The 18,127-nt window shown below is 43.1% G+C and overlaps 2 protein-coding genes across 7 annotated transcripts in view; both read left to right on the top strand.

The window, feature by feature from the left end:
- LOC116841022 (protein patched) overlaps positions 1-16,105 on the top strand; it is a 44,667-nt gene extending 28,562 nt beyond the window's left edge. Inside the window, exons 3-12 of one of the 6 annotated variants that reach the window (XM_032808499.1) lie at positions 468-657; positions 1,375-1,444; positions 4,176-4,273; positions 5,359-5,572; positions 8,883-9,290; positions 9,536-10,180; positions 10,496-11,692; positions 12,120-12,608; positions 12,785-12,908; positions 13,984-16,105. In XM_032808499.1, the coding sequence (XP_032664390.1) occupies positions 468-657; positions 1,375-1,444; positions 4,176-4,273; positions 5,359-5,572; positions 8,883-9,290; positions 9,536-10,180; positions 10,496-11,692; positions 12,120-12,608; positions 12,785-12,908; positions 13,984-14,126 (3,578 nt within the window). In that variant the 3' untranslated portion in view covers positions 14,127-16,105. Of the gene's footprint in view, positions 1-467; positions 658-1,374; positions 1,445-4,175; positions 4,274-5,340; positions 5,573-8,882; positions 9,291-9,535; positions 10,181-10,495; positions 11,693-12,119; positions 12,609-12,784; positions 12,909-13,983 lie in introns of all 6 variants that reach the window. The other 5 variants (XM_032808496.1, XM_032808500.1, XM_032808502.1 and 2 more) reach the window with 5 other exon arrangements.
- A 748-nt stretch (positions 16,106-16,853) lies between these two features.
- Positions 16,854-17,925, top strand: LOC116841136 (cytochrome c oxidase subunit 5A, mitochondrial). The gene is made up of 2 exons (XM_032808731.1): positions 16,854-17,187; positions 17,501-17,925. Exons 1-2 carry the CDS (start codon positions 16,974-16,976, stop codon positions 17,749-17,751), a joined length of 465 nt encoding a protein of 154 aa, XP_032664622.1. The 5' UTR covers positions 16,854-16,973; the 3' UTR covers positions 17,752-17,925.
- The last annotated feature ends 202 nt before the right edge of the window (positions 17,926-18,127 follow it).

Below are 18,127 nucleotides of genomic sequence, written 5' to 3'. Positions count from 1 at the left end.
ATATATATATATATATATATATATATATATATATATATATATATATATATATATATATACATATATTCTACGTTGAAAGTTAAGAATTCGAGATCAAAACAATAAGATTTACCTTAAAACCCATCATAGCAACTTCAAAGTTTAGATCAATCAGTGCACTGAGAAAAAAGGCAGTTAAATCGATAAAATCGTTCTGTTGGTCTTAAAAAGACATCATATCTGTTGGAACAGATTACATCTTAATGCAATGTGAGTTGTGTTGATATAGTCATCGACCAAATTCCAATCGTTAAGTCGATCGATAATTCGCATAGCAGCAATTATATAAGTCGTCCAATCGACTAAATGTTTGCTTGAACAAATTTTACTCGTTCAGATAGAACCTCATTGAATCCTCACTTGTTTTTCTAAGTGTGATAATATTAATTTGTCTATAAACTAATCGGCCGCGACTCGACCTGTTGCAGAAGGCGGAAGGTTACAGAAAGAGCTGACCTACGCCTCGGAGGCTCTCGGCGAAGCCGCCGCCTCGACGCACCAGCTCGTCATCCAGACACCGAGGCATTCCGGGGCAAATATCTTGCACCCGACCGCGCTCAAGGAACATTTGACGGTCCTGAAGGCTGCGACGCAGGTTAAGGTGCACCTGTTTGAGATGTAAGTATTCTCCGTTGCGAACGACTCCCTGCCCAGCTACCTACCCTTCTCCGCGCACTCTCATTTGAATACGGCAAAGGAGCATCGATTCCGCTCGCACGCGACGTTCTTTAATTTGAAAACCGGACCAATTAAGATGCGATTAGATTATTTCACGTAACGGCGATGTAAATGAACCTTCGGATGCAAAAGGACGTTCAAATGTTCACGTGTTGCCTCCGAACATTCCTTTCCGAACAGGAGGGATGCATCGAAATCGATTAATCTCCCGTGTAAAGTCTTTGAATTGCTTTAAATCGTTTAAATATTCTTTCAATCGTTCCGAGTGAAATTGCATTCCGAAGGCGGAGTGACAAGTCACTCCAAGTATAGAGCGAGTTCTCTTCTCAATGAGACGCGTCGAATGAGTATTCTCATTCAAAATTAAACAGCGGATCTGTGATGTGCTTGCACCTCGTCGCTGAAACAAATTTACTCGAGCCGATTGAAACGTTCACTCGCATAGACGGGAGAACCCACTCGGAATGTTTGAGTTAAACATCCAGCCGTGTGATTCCGAGTGGGACGACGCGGTATTCTCGCTGTCGCTTCGAGTGCGACTTCGCTCCGAGACATTTAGAGAGTAAACAGTCGCCAAAACGCGTTATTTACGCGTCTATAAAACGACACAAGCAGCACTCTCGCGCATTGACGTGTGTATCTATCTGTCATTTGCAGCACGTGGAGACTGAAGGACTTGTGTTACGCGCCGAGCATACCTAACTTCGACCTGCACTACATCGATCAGGTAATTGAAACGCGCGTACACGACGCATACGCACTCGCGACAGGCATGCGTGCACGCGCGCGCGCACGCACGTATGCCGTATGAATGGCGCGCGCGCGTGCTACGCACCGTCTCGCTCCCATTAGACCTCTAGCGGAGACATCGATGCGCGCACGTGACACATGCGCGACGTGTCCGTTAACCTCGAGTAATATAAGTGGCAGTTATTGCTGATCGATTGTCGATCAGCAATAATGAAGAGCGACGAATCAAATTTATCATTATTAATTTGAATTAGAGAAAAAAATATGAAAAACAATAAATATTTCTTTGATGGGGATACAACGTATTCACTTAAATTCTTGTGTATGAGCAGAGCAAACAGTTGCTTCTGTGAAAAGCTAAGGTTTTCTCAAGGCTTTTTAAGAAAAAGTATGTATTCTCTTGTTTGAAAAATATTTTATATATATTAATGCAAATAAATATGTTATTAGTGTAATCTATAGTGTAATCTAACCTAATCTAATCGTTAAATAAATATCTACTATTTCTTAGATTTTTTTCTCTAAGTCTATGATAGAATCTAACCATGTTAGGCTCAGTGATTAATTGGAGATTAATTGGACAGCGGATTAGAGATGAGAATGGTTGATTTTAGGGATTTTTTATAGATCTAGAAATTTCTCATTAGAAATTTAAATCGATTGATTTTATCCTGATTAAACAAATTTCCGCAGTTTTCGAGCTGCAATATCTAGTCTGACGCAGGCTTGACGTTTTGGAAATATTACATTTCGCGGATATAAGCGGCGGGAAGAAAATGGTTTGAAATCGATGACGCGATCGACGACTATCATCGTGGTAACATTATTGCGGAGTGATACGAGTAGTTGCGCGTGTGTATGTTGCATCCGTGAGTAACTGCTCGCGCGCAAGTAAACGAGCGAGCGCGTTAGAGAAGCGCGATGGTTTGAGAGCATTTCGAGAAGAAAAACACGATTTCTCGAGATCTCCTCGCGAACGATGCCCGGCACCGGCCGCTTCCGGGACATTATAAACGTGTTTCGCGCGAGAGTCTGTTTTTTTACGCGCTATCGAAATGTATTCACGGTCAAGAGCGCGGCTGTCTACGGCTCTCTCTTTCTACAAGAGCGAGAGAGAGAGAGAGAGAGAGAGAGAGAGAGTGGGGTTCTCCGCGAAATTTTTGAAATAATTGGAAGAACATCTCTCGTACAATTATGTTTCAGTTTCGTTAACTTTTAGACTACATTTGCGCAAGGAGATTTGCGAAGTGCTGAGATTTGATTCTTTTTCTATCCGACTTTGTTTTCTTTTTCTTTTCTTTTTTTTCGCGGGAGTCATTATTTTTGTGACCGCCGAGCAATCATTGTGCAGCTGGAACTCTGAGATTCGAAGAAATATTTTTCAGAGTCACAATCGCGATAAAATGGTTTCGTTTACCGCGGCAAAAGAAATACAAAACGCGCGCAAATGACTTTGTGTACGACGGTAAACAAAATTTGATCCGACTAATGCACCGACACCGACATTAACGATCGTCACACGGTTTTTCTGGGTACTAGGCCATTACGACAGCCCACCTTCGGGTTCCAGGAAACTCGAATAGGGCGGTCCGTGCTCACCGCGTTCTTTCGTAACTCTCCGCTCGTCTCGCATTCGACTTCGGGATAAGATTATCTTGGATTACACCTCTTGCATCTAGACGCTGTTCAAACACTTCGGCCCGCCGGAGTTTATTCGCCCGAATGCTAATTGAGAGGCAATCCCTGTCGTACTTGTAATGCATATCGTTGAAACAGGTTCTCTCTTCTCTGCCGCTCGTAAAGTAACTTAATTTCCGTTTAATCCCTGCGCTCTGTTAAGAACGTCAAATCAAAGCGAAGAAATGGATAAATAAACGGAAACGGCGGGAATAAAATTATCTGTCTCGGCAATGCTGAAAACTCTTTCTCTCACGAAGAAATTTCCCTTCTGAGATTACACTCGCATTGGCTGCGTTCAGCCAGAGAAGAGGCTGCTTCGCAACTGTTGTAAAATTCGTGAATCTGATTGGTACATGCTGCTGAATTCAGTCAAGATTAAGATGCACGCATACGTCGATCAGATTCACGAATCTTGCGACAGTTGCAAAGCAGCTTTCTCTGCTGAACATTGCCGGGGGAAAAAGGAATGTGACGGCTTGACAGGTGCGAAGAGCAGTGATCGAAAATGCGACTATATATCGAAATATGTCGAAAGAAGACTGGCGCTCGTTCGATCCACTCTTAAGATGCAAATGCGCCTTTACGTATGCAAGCGCACGCGGAGGTCCACGCGCCGCATCGGTTGCATACGGCGCGGGGCGAGGTTGCGAAGGGCCGAGAACGAGCAATTAGCGTCCGGTAATGACGCGGCGCGCGGTGTCCCGTTGCGGTACGGACGCACCGTGTCAGGTGTGGTCCGGCCCCTCCTCCTCTTCTTCCTCCTCCTCTTCCTCCTCCTCGTCCTCCTCCTCCTCCTCCGTCGTCATTATACGCAAACGCGTGTTGCGCACCGTAAATACCGGTCTGTGCGCGCGCGGCGATTCCCTCTCGCGGCTGCTCCCTTTTGCACGCGCATTACACGGAATGTTTCCTGCGAGATAGTAGTAGTGGCGTAGCAGTAATAGCAGTAGCGCTAATCGAAGAGGAGCGCCAAGACGCATTCTTTTACTCCCCCGAAAAGACGTGCTCATCTCTTTTTCTGTTTGCAGATTTTCGACAGTATTATACCGTGCGCCATCATCACGCCCCTTGACTGTTTTTGGGAAGGCAGCCAACTTCTAGGTCCGGAATATCCCGTTCATATACCGTGAGTATTTTCCATCGACTCTCCGGCGATTCTTTAAGGAGTTTGTTCGCTCAACACGAAATGCTTGAAATTGTACAACAATTTTACGTAACATTTTTCGCAGCAAAATATCCTCGTAGTTTCATGCGATTTGTCTGCGCCGTTTCTGAGGAATTGTTATACCAAATATCGCAATTTTTTGCACACGTAAACTTTACGGTAGGAAGCAATACAGATGACCATTATTCCAACGTAATTTTGTAAAAAGTAATATCCAAATAAAAGAATTTACCGTTCCTAATGTATATTAGGAAACTCGGCATAGAAAAAAGTAGTATTCCTTGCGCTATTTTGGTGTAATGGTTAATTGTCAGTCAGAAAACTGCTGTTTTATTTTGAGCAGTATTGTGTATCAAGTGAAAAATAGTATATTGAGAAAAAATATTTAAAAATTAACAAATATTTATTATTAGTAATAAATAACAGCAAATAATATTAAGTGTAAAAAAAGAATTTTGGTTTAAATATGTTAATGGGGAGAAGCACTTGCCTAATAAGAGCATTTGTTAGATCTTAGATATCTTTTTTTCAATGTATGATGAAATTAGTTTAACATTTATTATTTGTATGGTGAAATAAATATATAAAGACGCACTTTTTTCGATAAATAATGAATTTATGAATAACTCACTTGATATGTCACTCTAAATATGCTCCTTGGATGTCTTGAAAAGACATACGTGGTGAATAAACTCCTTAACGATTATTTAATTCATCCGACGTCGACATTTAATCTATTGATGTTCATAGTGTTCCATTTATGAAACATTTTCATTTCATTGCATAAAATCACTTGATTGGCACGCAATTTCATTTTGGTTTTCAGCGCCAAGTTTCCATTTATATTTGCAATATGATATCTAAATAATTCTAATGCCAATTTGAGACTTTTGAGCAGACCGATGCTTCAGTTAAGAACGTTGCGAGACAACTGTGACATTTGATGGGTTAATTGTCGCGCCAACCTAATCGTATTAATTACATCTTCCGAACATCACACATGGCTAATGCCCGACAAAATTATTTAGATTTCTATTTCGGTTAAGCAGTGGGGCGTACAACAAACCCGTCCAATGGACGAACCTGAATCCTTCCAGTATGCTGGCCGAGATGAAGAAGTTGCAGTTCGCGTTTCCCTTTAAAACGCTCGAGGACTACATGAAGAGGGCCGGAATAACGAATGGCTATCAGAGCAAGCCGTGTCTGAATCCGGCGGATCCGGAATGCCCAGAAACCGCGCCTAACAAAAAATCTCAACAGGTAAAATCTCCGCTGGCGTGTTCTCTCGTTCTCTCGGCTGAAACGAGAGAGCTCTGCCGATCGTTCCCTCGAACAAGAACGTGACAAGCGCGTTATTTGGATTAGCTCGATCGCAGCTGCCGCTCAACTCAGCCGAGTGAACATCAAAATTTGACGACGTGAACTTTCCTCTAATATGTAATGCAGCGAAAACCCTGAATGATTTCGCATACTTGTTTACGATCGCCCAATAACGAATAATCGTCGTCGTTAACGTCGACGTGAACGTCAATGAAACGCTGACAAATCCAATTGACGTTTGCATGAATTCAACGAACATACGATCGCACGAGGAAACCTGCAACGAGGAGGATAACATCGGTCGGCACTCGCGCCCGGTGGGACTCGCTATTCGTCGGGAATAACGAGTGATCATTTGGAATTCTTCAGCGCGGATACGATGACCGGTTACGCGCGTAGCGTGTACGCGAACCGGGCGAGCGCATCGACTCGCTTTGATGTCCAGTCAGCATCCTAGCGGGATGAATATTTAACCGCTCGATCGGGAAACACTGAATTTGCCGGGCGACGCGTCTTCTTGGAATAAAAGTTAGCCGCGTCGACGTCATAGGCTGTGTTCCTTTTGGGTGCTCATGCGCTTTAAGCGCTTATAAGCGTCACTCTATCTTTCTTCCGCATCTAATGAACGATAAAGATAGAATAACGCTTACAGCGCGTGAGCGTCCAAAAGGAACGCAGCCATAGTCTTCCGCGCGATAGCGTGATAAGAAGGGGAGAGGGGGGAGGAAAGACGGACTCGAATGGGGAGACGTACGAAAGCGCACGATTCCCGCGCGAAATGCTCGATGAGTATGCGAGTCGCGTGGGTCGCGGCACGGTGTGGCCCATTAAAATAATAAAATCGACCGACGTGCGTCATTATTGCGCTTCGCCGGTGGTCGAGGGTATGCCTCGGCGCGCGCGCGCGCGCGGACCCACACACGCGCAGCGCGCATCGTATTACGCGGCCGCCGTCATTTCGGTGTCATTAACATACGCACGACCGGCGTACTCCGACACGTGCACAACGTGAATCGCATCGCCGCGCGTTTTGCGTGTGCGCGCGTGTGCATTAACATCGTCGAGCTCTCGCATCGGTTCTCTTTCTCTCTCTCTCTCTCTCTCTCCCCTCTCTCTCTCTCTCTCTCCCCTCTCTCTCTCTCTCTCTCACACTCGTCCGCGGGCGCCTATTGCTATTTTCACAAGTATGCACGTACTCAAAGTAATTGCACTCAATGGCCACGCGACGGCACGCATGCGAAACTCGAAATATTCGGAATGTGGCTGCGGGCGGATTGACCAGTTGTTTAGCTCTGGAACGCATGCTGGAATTGTATAATCAGCGGCAAAAAGATTGACACTTTTAAATGAGTTTCTTTAATTAATTTTCAATGACTCCACATTTTAATGAGTTAATTTCTTATAACTTCGCATTTCAGTAAATTAATTTTCGATGATTCCACATTTTGATGAGTTTTACTGACTTCACTTAATATAACTTTTGTCTTAATATTACTTAAGATAACTTTTAATGACTTCACATCTTAATGACTTAATTGTCAATGCCTTCACATTTTTATGAGTTAATTTCTGTGATTTCGTATTCCAATGTGTTAATGTTTAATAACTTAACCTTTTAATAATTTTACATTTTTAATAATTTCGCATTTCAATGAATTAATTTTTCGTGACTCCGCGTGTTTCCATGAATTAATTCTTAATAATTTCACATTTTAACGAGTTAATTTCTAATGAGTTTCATAACGCATCCGTGTCCAGTATGAGAATTTTGTTTCTTAATGATAATAGACGAGGGTAGATTTTTCTATTGGATATCATCAAATACATCTTGAAGTCTATTGAGGCACAAGTGTCTGCAACCTTTCCTCCACTGACAGGCGGCATTTTGTGCTGTTCCCATCCCCTCCTCCCTTTAGATACACACTGCGGCGGCTGTAAGAGCGCGAAAAGCGTAGTCAGCGCGGCTCGATTACATTCTACGGGCTCGTTCGTGGAATGACATAACAAGGCAGGCCAGGTGCGAGGCGTCCGATTTGAATCACGCGTGCAATCGAGGACCGATGGTGGATCGCGACGGTGACTTTATTTGGTATGCCTTTGCGTTTATATACCCGAGCCTGATGCGCTTCCGATGCAGCGGCACTCAATGTGACGTGCCTTCTATTAAAACCACTGATGGATGGCTGGTGACTTTGGATTCTTTCTTTTTTTTCTTTCTACGATGATATTTGTCATTTCGTTTATTTTGCACGGACAGAATTAACAGCAGTCGCTGCGGCCGTTGTGTAAATTCAATCGACTCCATCGCGCGACATTTATATTTCTAACTTAACGCAACGCAGTAATTGAAAACGCTGGAACAACACTCGTGACAATAATCACGAGCCAATGAGCCGTTCTATTCCTCGATGCATCGCAGAGACTTCTCGTTTATTCCCGTGCGATATAAAGGACAGTGTCCAAAGTGGTTAGATCTAAAGCCCAAAGTCACAGGGTCGGTATGCTCTTTTATATAGAAGCCCATAAAATCTCTCGTTGTGGGGTCTACGACACCCCCGGTTACCCCATAAGAAAGAACGTCGCTCGAACCACCTGTAATAATTCTTTGCCAGTGGAATTCCTGGCGTGACTTGACACGGTTCTGCCTTCGGTCACGCTTGAAAAACTCACGGGTGAAAAACAAAATGCGCGGAAGGGTAAAAGGCGACGATCGCTGAGGTGGTGACGGATAGAGAAAGAAAGGGCTCTTCTTATTTCGCTTCTTTTGCGCCGGAAATCGTTGTCTTATTATCACCGTGATAATACGCGTAGCTACGGTATATCATCAACGTTGCCCCGAAATCGAAATCACGCGTGAAGGTGAAGTGGCAATCGTGCGCGCGATGTGATATCTTTCAAGAAAAATCGAAAGTAAAAGGATTTTTATTTTTAAATTAAAAGAATGGCGGCATCAATTCACTTTTCTTCTAATTATTGCCTAGCTTAAAATGAGCGCTCTATTGTCTAATTGTGTAAAAAAAATGCGAGCTGTAACAACTGAATATAAAACTACCATTTTGAACGCACAACAAGGGTTTATTGCTATCCCCTTGGTTTGAAAATCAAAAAGTCGTTTTATTTCTTGACTTTCCGTCATATAATTCTCACAAACGTTGTGTACAGCTGTGCTGCGCACACTCACTTCTTATGTGAAAGATAACTCTTCATTTTTGTTCAACCTTCAACGTCACCTTTTCTCTCTCTGCAACAGGTACCTGATGTAGGAGCCGAACTGACAGGAGGCTGCTATGGATTCGCCGCTAAGTATATGCATTGGCCCGAAGAACTGGTGGTCGGCGGTGCAAAGCACAATAAAACGGGCCACTTGACCCGGGCAGCCGCCTTGCAGACTGTGGTGCAGTTAATGGGAGAACGGGAGCTGTACGACTTTCTGGCGAACACTTACAAAGTCCATCATATGGATTGGTCACAGGAGAAGGCCGCCCAGGTGTTGGAGACCTGGCAGAGAGCGTTCAGTAGCGAGGTGAAGAAAGTGCTGGAAGCCAACGGATCGACACCCTACAATCTGTATGCCTTCAGTACGACTACGATGAACGACATACTCGGAAAATATAGCGAGGTGTCCGTCATGAAGATCGTCATCGGATGCGTGCTCATGGTTAGTGCTTTGCAATTGATTATATGGTTCATATTTGAACTCTAGAATTTTGGATCTAAAATATCCAAAATCTAAGATATCTAGTAGAAAAACTAAATGAATTCATCTAAATAAAATAATTATGTGTATACATATAATTATTGTATTTTAATGTAGTACAAATTTCTGTTTTCTTTTTATAAAATGTCTCGGATTTTAAGATAATCTTAAGAGTTTTAAATAGTTGTGTACGTTTTTCTTTCCAGTTAGTGTATGCGGGAGTAGCGCTCCTTCGTTGGAAGGATCCGGTGCGCTCACAAGCCGGAGTGGCGATAGCCGGCGTGATGCTCGTCTGTGCCACGGTAGCCGCCGGGTTGGGCTTCTGCGCGCTCTTGGGAATCCCGTTCAACGCCGCCACGACGCAGATAGTGCCATTTCTCGCGCTCGGTCTGGGCGTACACGACATGTTCCTGCTAACGCACACGTACGCCGAGTTGTCAGTGAACGAGGTGCCCAGTGGCGAGCAGACCGGAGTCGTCCTCAAGAGAACCGGCCTGTCGGTGTTGCTGACGGGCCTCAGCAATGTCTCCGCCTTCTTCGCGGCAGCATTAATCCCGATTCCGGCTCTGCGAGTCTTCTGCCTGCAGGCCGGTATCCTACTGCTGTTCAATTTGGCCGCCATGCTGCTGGTGTTCCCCGCGATGGTCAGCTTAGATTTGCGCCGCAGGCGTTCCGGACGAGCGGATATTCTCTGTTGCTGTCTCCCGGCGTCACCTAACTCCAGCAAGAACAAATACTCCACGAAGAACAACGGCACGGTCAAGCAAACGGTCACCAGGGCGATACCGCCTGAACGACGAGAGACCTGCACGCAGATCTTAACGTCGCAAAACGCACAGAACGAATCCTGGGTAAGGATAACATTACACGCGTGAGCATATATTATAAGAACTCAAGTTGTCACAAGAAGATTGTAACGAAATTAAATTTATCGAACAATTACTTGGAGTAAAATTTTACGTTACCTTGATCTTCTTTTTAACGCTAGCAAAATAAATCGATAGGCATCAACATTCTATCAACTTGTTTTCATTAATATTTTTTTTATGTCGAATCTGATAAGAATATACATTTTCCCCCTATAAAAATATCAATTATTATATAAGTCCATTTTTTCTCTTTTTTTATTAACTTTTAAATGTCTCTTCGTTGCTCGTCTGCTACAGATAGGTGGAAGCATCGACGTGGAATTGGACAAGCAATGCACCGAAGAGGACGCTCTGACTGGTTGCACGCAAGACGACTGCCTGAGTTTCTCATTGACACAGCTCGCGGCAAGGTATTACGCACCCTTTATCAGCAGACCAACCACCAAGGTGTTCGGCATGTTTGTCTTGGCGGCCGTGTTGGCCGGCAGCATGTGGCAAGCATTACGTGTGCGCGATGGTCTCGACCTGACCGACCTGGTGCCGCAGAATTCGAATGAGTACGCATTTCTTGCCGCCCAAGCGAAACACTTTGGCTTCTATAACATGTACGCCGTGACCGGTCGGGACTTTGAATACCCGAACAATCAGCGACTACTGTACGAGTACCACGACGCGTTTATGAGGATCAAGAACGTTATCAAGAATGATAACGGCGGTCTGCCAGAGTTCTGGCTCGGCCTCTTCCGCGACTGGCTCAAGGGTCTACAGACAGCTTTCGACAAGGACTACAACAATGGCTGCATCACGCAAGAGAGATGGTACCAGAATGCCAGCGACGAGGCGATTTTGGCGTACAAACTGCTCGCGCAGACCGGCTACGTGGATAACCCTATCGACAAGACGCTGATCACACAGGTGCGCCTTGTCGATTCCGACGGCATCATCAATCCACGCGCCTTCTACAACTACTTGAGCGCCTGGGCGTCCAACGACGCGCTTGCCTACGGCGCCTCTCAGGCGAACCTCAGGCCCGAACCGCGTCAGTGGTTCTACACTAACGACCATGAGCTCAAGATCCCAAAAAGCATGCCGCTCACGTACGCCCAGATGCCATTTTACCTTCACAAGCTCACCGACACGCAGGAAATCACCGAGTTGATTGCCAGCGTGCGCAATCTCTGCAGAAGATTCGAGGAACGTGGCCTGCCAAACTTTCCGTCCGGCATACCTTTCCTCTTCTGGGAGCAGTACATGGATCTGAGAAGCTGCTTGGGCTTCGCTCTCCTAGCCGCGTTGGGCGCAAGCATAGTGGTGATCGGTGTGCTGTTGTTGAACTTGTGGGCTGCACTGATGGTCGGCTCTTCTTTGGCTGCCGTTGTTCTACAACTGTTAGGCATTATGGGTCTGTGCGACATTAAATTGAGCGCCGTACCTGCGGTACTGCTAGTGCTCAGCGTGGGTATCGCTGTTCACTTTACAGTGCACATTTGCTTGGTAAGTGTTCACGCCCGTGCAAGTTTTCAATTACTTATTCGCTTTCTTATTAGAAAATTTTATAGACAAAATCATGATATGGTTCTCTACCAATAATTGTGACGTTATGTGATTAATTAACTGATGCTTAAATAACTAAAAATAAGTAAATCAATGTAATTCGAGACTCACTGACCTTTCATCTTGTTTCATCAGCTCTCTGTTGGCCTAATCTTTCACAAATGCAATTGATTATATATAACTTAAGGAGATGTGTGATAGTATCATAATTTTATGTGTGATTAACATTATGATATAATACTATATCACATAATACATATCTTTACGTTGTTAATTATTCTTTTGTTCATAGAATATTTCTCGTTCGTAACCTTTTATTTTACTTCTCGTGCTGTTCTCATGCTGATACCAATGGAATTCTTTTCAGAGTTTCGTCACCAGCGTAGGCAGTAGGGACCGCAGAATGCGCTTGGCCTTGGAGCACATGTACGCGCCCGTGATCCACGGCGCGCTTACCACGCTGCTCGCGGTATCGATGCTCGCCTTCTCCGAGTTCGATTTCATAGTCAATTATTTCTTCCTCGTGCTGCTCTGCCTGATCGGCATCGGCCTGATCAATGGTATCTTCTTTTTCCCCATTCTGCTGTCACTGGTCGGACCGTCGGCGGAAGTAGTGCCGAACGATCATCCGGATCGTATATCCACGCCTACACCGCCGCCGTCGCCAATCGTGAGGAGATCCAAGCCACCTGCGCCACCCAGGCGATCGCACAGAATCGATAACGCTCGACTGCACGCCGAACCGTCGCTCACGACCATCACCGAGGAGCCCAATTCGTGGCACAGCACACAGGAGTCCTGCATCATCGTCCAGCCGGAGGTCAAGGTGGAGACCACGTCCACGTGCGGCAATCAGGTGCGTGCGATCATCGGCGATATTTTGATTCGCGAACGAGTGCGGTCGATTTGACCAGCATGAGAGACTGTTGTTCAATGAAAGAAGCCGCGTGTAACATCGCCGCTTCTCCTTTTTTTTTTTTCTTCGAGCATGACTAACGAGAGCGTGTTCTCCTTTGTCATTTCGACTAACAGAACTGTAGCGGATCGGACACGAGTGGGTCTAGTCAAACGTCGCCGGTTCCGTCCACGTCGCATATCACCACTAAGGTCACCGCGACGGCGAACATTAAGGTCGAAGTTCACACGCCGTTAACCAGTGAGTATGCAGAGCCAATGATGAGAGAAATATCTCGGCGTGAGATTAACCCGAAATGCGCTTTTTTTCCCGCTAACACGCATGTAATCGCGGTCAAATAGTGTTGTAGAAATATACATCGTGTTACATCTTCTTTGAGTTATTTTGACTTAGTTTCTTCGGCGACGAACTCTTCAAGTTTGACCTACAATATGCTCTTTGCTTCCTGTTTCTTATTCTCTGTCTTTTTCTGGCTTAAGGCTTAAAGTTTGAATTAGAAAGAAATAAAGAGAAAGAAGCAAAGAACACATTGTAGATGAAGCTTTAAGCTTGAAGCTTTAAGCTTGATGTATATGTTCTTTGCTTTTTTCTCTTTATTTCTTTCTGACTCAAATCTTAAGCTTTAAGAAAACAGAGAACAAGAAACAAAACAGAACAAGAACAGAACAAGAAACACAAAGAACATATTATAGATCAGGTTTAAGTCTATACATATTGTAGATAATATATTATAGATCAGCCTAATCTATAATATATTCTTTGCGTCTTGTTTTTTGTCTTCTGTCTTTTTCTGGCTTAAAGCTTAAGGTTTAAGTCAGAAAGAAATAAAGAAGAAGAAGCAAGAAGCAAAGAACATATTGTGCTCGTAGATCAGGTTTTAAAGTCAGAAGAAACTGATTTCATTCCTACACACGTGACAAAAATATAACATTTATCAATCATATGATGAGGTTTTTCTTATTGTGGAGTGGTAAATATTTATTCAATAATATTTCATCATACATTCGTCGACAGTACCCGAATTAAAAGAAAACTAGAATTTTTCTAAACATACATATGTATCAATATAAAGTATTTTAAGAGAAAAAGTAATTTATTTTAATATAATCCAATGATGATTCGCTTTCTGGCAATGGGCTATTAATTTTGACAACTTGTTGAAGAAAGAGAAGAAACTCTTTCCGCAAATTTACCCTAAACTCTATCAATTCCAGAGTACGTCTTCACAGTCTCATTAGCCTGAATATTAGCTCTATAACAATAGTTCTTTGTCTCGGATCGATGTGGATCGTGTTCATTTCCCGTGAAATTATTGTAGGTGGAGTGGATCGTGGTGAAAAATGCCGGCACACGGGCACCAGCAGCCGAAGGAGCTCGCGCTGCAGTACGAACGTTAGTGCTGGGGAGTCTTCCAGCTCCAGTCCTGAACCGGATACGGAATCTAACCCAAAACACTAATAACAAGTACCGAGGAGACCGGCAGCTACTGCTCAAGTACCACGCAAAGCGGGAACACACAGAAGGCTGACTAGGATAGGTAATAGGTTTCTCCATCCCCCTACCCCCAACTTCTTTGCCCCTTTTCCTTGCTCTTTTCAAATCTGACGACCGCTTCTTCTCCTGGAGTGAATAACAACGCGACACGATTGTCTTGCTCGGATCTTAAGAACGAAAAGTATTATAATAACGCGCGCAACTCTGCCGAGTGCGTCTTCGCACTGTGAAAGAAGAAAACGTTCTTGTCGTGTGTTTAATTTACCTCTTACGATCACGACACTCTTCACTCACATATTGTGTCGGAACGTTTCATCTTTTCGGACACTATATTTAATAACGTCCGCGATAGCGCAACCTACAAAAGTAGAATCGTTCCGATCCTGAAGCTTCGTAAAATAGTTCTCCTGAACACTTAATCGGCGTATCGCACGTGGGATGATATCAGCAGGAGCGATCACGTGTACGAGATGAACCTTAATAGATCAATCTAATAGTCCGTTTTAGATAAATTTATTTAAATTGACGTTTTACACTGTAATAAGGGCGATTTGCACTGTATACTACCGAGAGGCACGCAAGGATATCGCGCGGCTCTCACTCTTACGATCGTACAAGGCAACCTACTTCCGTTCGTCAAAGCGAGACACACGTCAGTATGTTGGTTATAGTAGTATCGATAAGATGCCTGCCGAATGAGAAGAAGCGTGTTCACTGCGAACTGTACATACCTGCCACGTAGGTATTTAACTAGAAAGCTAAAGGCTACTGCCACTGGAACGCGACCTGTCTCCTAAATGTAATCGCGAGGTCCTGAGAGAACGATGACGACGACGCCGCTTCGCCGAATCGAAGGGACTTTATGCGTTTCAGATATTACTATTTATTTTCTACGTTAATCATATTGTGTAACGTGCAATGTATATATGTCTACAAGCGCGCTACCGAATCTCTCTAAGATCTATTTATTATTTATTTTAATTCCTCTGCGTCTCGCGCTGTCGCGCGGCTGTACGAAAACGGTGCAAGCTGAATAGCACGATACCCACTCACCACTCACTACTCACCACGTCACCACTCTTGTCCACCACTCTCGCGCGACAACTTGTAAAAAAAATATATTATTTATGTCGGAGTAATACAGAGTATTCTTATCACGCACGACACGGTACTTAATTTAACGAAGTATCTATTCCTATTCTCACATTCATACCTCTAATATGTATAAAGTTGTAATATATGTCGTACCGTGACACTACACACTCATTTGCACAACGTCTTCACACACGTCTCTTCTTCCTTTTTTTCCGGTGAAGTTAGCAGCGCACCAAATTGACACGATCACGAGCAACCGCGCTCTCGTGGGGGCTTGCGTTTGCGTTTGTGACATTGGATATCTCGTGTATTGTCACTTCCTGTCATAACCGATCATCGTGCAAGCTCGTGAACAGTTGTGACCAATTTGATGATGCGTGCCTAACTTGGCCGGAAAAGAGCGTGTGCAAGCGAGTGTACAATAATCGCTGCGTCAAGCATTTGTCGTAAGGTGTGACACCCATTAAATTATGTATAATGTAGGAAAAAGGAGATTTTTGTTATATATGTGTGTGTGTACGCGTATATACACGTACATATATATAAAAGAAATATCGAGTCAATTTTGTATACATATGCGACACGACTAGCTGTTAGTATTTAAAGCGACGGGACGCGTGTCCGTGCGACGCGGCTTTTGCACATTGTATAAAGTATATTCTGTATAAGTTCGGAAGGGAAAAAAATAGTCAATATACCTCTAATATACGTATAAATTGCACCATGACTCTATTACTTCGAACATTTCTCTCTTGTACGTAATTATTTTTGTTGTATCGAGTGTAGGAGTGATTACTTGTACCATTTATAATCCTATCTTTTGTAAATATAGTAACATTGTACTAAAACGGCTGCGCAGTGAGTTTACTACCATCACGATAGTTACTATCATGAAGTAAACACCGAAATACTAAATCAATTACACGTCAAAATACAGTTTCCTTCCTATTATTTCTATTCATTATTCAATATCTTTTTTCTACAAAGAAATTACGAGAATATTCGCAATATTATCTTCCTTTCTCAAAACTTATCATTCTTATCATTCTTATTTCCTCTTAATATAGAATTCTTATTTCCTCTTAATATAGAATAACATTGAAAGTAAGTATTTAGCACATCTGACCATAAGTGTAATTTCTACAAAAGTTAACATTTTTCGCTATGAAAAGTATATGTATCGCTTTGTAAAAAACGATAATTTACGAAGAACATAGGTATGTGCAATTGTACATATCTTTACATACATTTACAAGGAACACACACGCTAATATATCTATTTATTTATATTTATTTAACAAAAAATTGAGGCTCCTTAAAAATCAAAAAATGTAGGTGACGTCAGTTATACGTTAGTTAATTTTTGGTATAACAGCGATTTTACATTCCTTAAAGCAAGAATGTAATATTTGATATGTCAACAATTTCTTTGGACAATCTTGCGCAAGTAAAATCATTCATTTATTTCTGCAACGTTCTTTTTGGAAAGAAAACAGCGGAATTCGCTGGCACAAGTCTTATTTGAAAATCGCGCCATCGACTCACGAGGAAGGGAAGTGACAATGCGTGCTATCTCGCGGTGAACACCGGCAATCACACGGTTCTCTTGTGTCGACTTCCGTCGTGTACGATTTACGCAACAGACAGCCCGATCCTCGGTCGTTGAGGGTTCCTTTTGAACACTTGGAGAACGAGAAATACTTTTTTGATAACACAATGCTGCGCGCCGTAGTGACACGTGTGACCTCGGCGACGCGCACGAGTCTGTTAGCACCACGAAGTGCGACGACTGTCATCGGTACGCAGAGCACCAGGGCATCCCACGGTGCCAAAGAGACAGACGAGGAGTTTGACGAGCGATATGTAAAATTCTTCAATCGCAACGACATCGACCACTGGGAAATCCGAAAAGCCATGAACGACTTAGCCGGTGAGTCTATTACCGGCTACGACGTGTCGTAAATAAAATTTACTTGTACTAAACAATGAATCGAACCCAGGCTACTATAGTATAGTAGCAGTACTCCTAATATGTGTATGTGTGTGTGTGTGTGTGTGTGAATATGAAATGTTTTGTAGTCTGGAAATGCTATCTATGTACTTTTAAGTTGCAAACAATTGAGTTTATAATACTATATTTTTGTCAGCAACAAAGCAGTAAAATTTTGTGGAACTGTAATGTAAAACCAATATAAACAGGTGGAAAATTGATATTACTGACAAGCACATTATGTCTGATTTAGGCATGGACCTTGTGCCAGAACCAAAAATCATATGTGCAGCATTGAAAGCCTGCAGAAGATTGAATGACTTCGCACTTGCTGTCAGGTTTATAGAGTCCGTGAAGGATAAAGCTGGGCCTCAGGTTAACACAATTTACCCATATATTCTTCAAGAAATCAAACCTACTCTGGACGAGTTGGGTATCAGCACACCTGAACAGCTAGGCTACGACCAACCAGAACTAGCTGTCGAATCAGTGTACCATATGTAATGAACTGAATGATTGATCACATAAACTCTAGTATTTATCTCTACGCTGCTGTGTGCGGCACACAGAAATGTGCATGATGAGAGAATAATTTATCAGTGGAGCTGAACTTATACTTTCCATGTATTTGCATCACCAGCAGCATTGTTAAATAAAGAATTACAGTTGTAATTAACATCTCTTGAAGGGTCAAAAAGAAACTTAGAAAATACCATATAAACTATAATGGTATAATGTAATGTTATTATTAATACATTGCGTACAGCTCATGTAAGATCTCTTGGGTTTTATTAAATCATATATTGAAATCAAATCACAAGATATCTAGTCTTTTATACTTATAATTGCATATTGATTGTGTATTTAAAGTATTTAAAGT

The sequence above is a fragment of the Odontomachus brunneus genome, unplaced genomic scaffold, assembly GCF_010583005.1.
Source record: "Odontomachus brunneus isolate Ranch 3 - 2012 unplaced genomic scaffold, Obru_v1 Obru_scaffold_013, whole genome shotgun sequence".
Taxonomy (NCBI): Eukaryota; Metazoa; Arthropoda; class Insecta; order Hymenoptera; family Formicidae; genus Odontomachus; species Odontomachus brunneus.
Note: the sequence above shows the minus strand (reverse complement) of the source record. Positions and strands in the feature narration are given on the sequence as shown.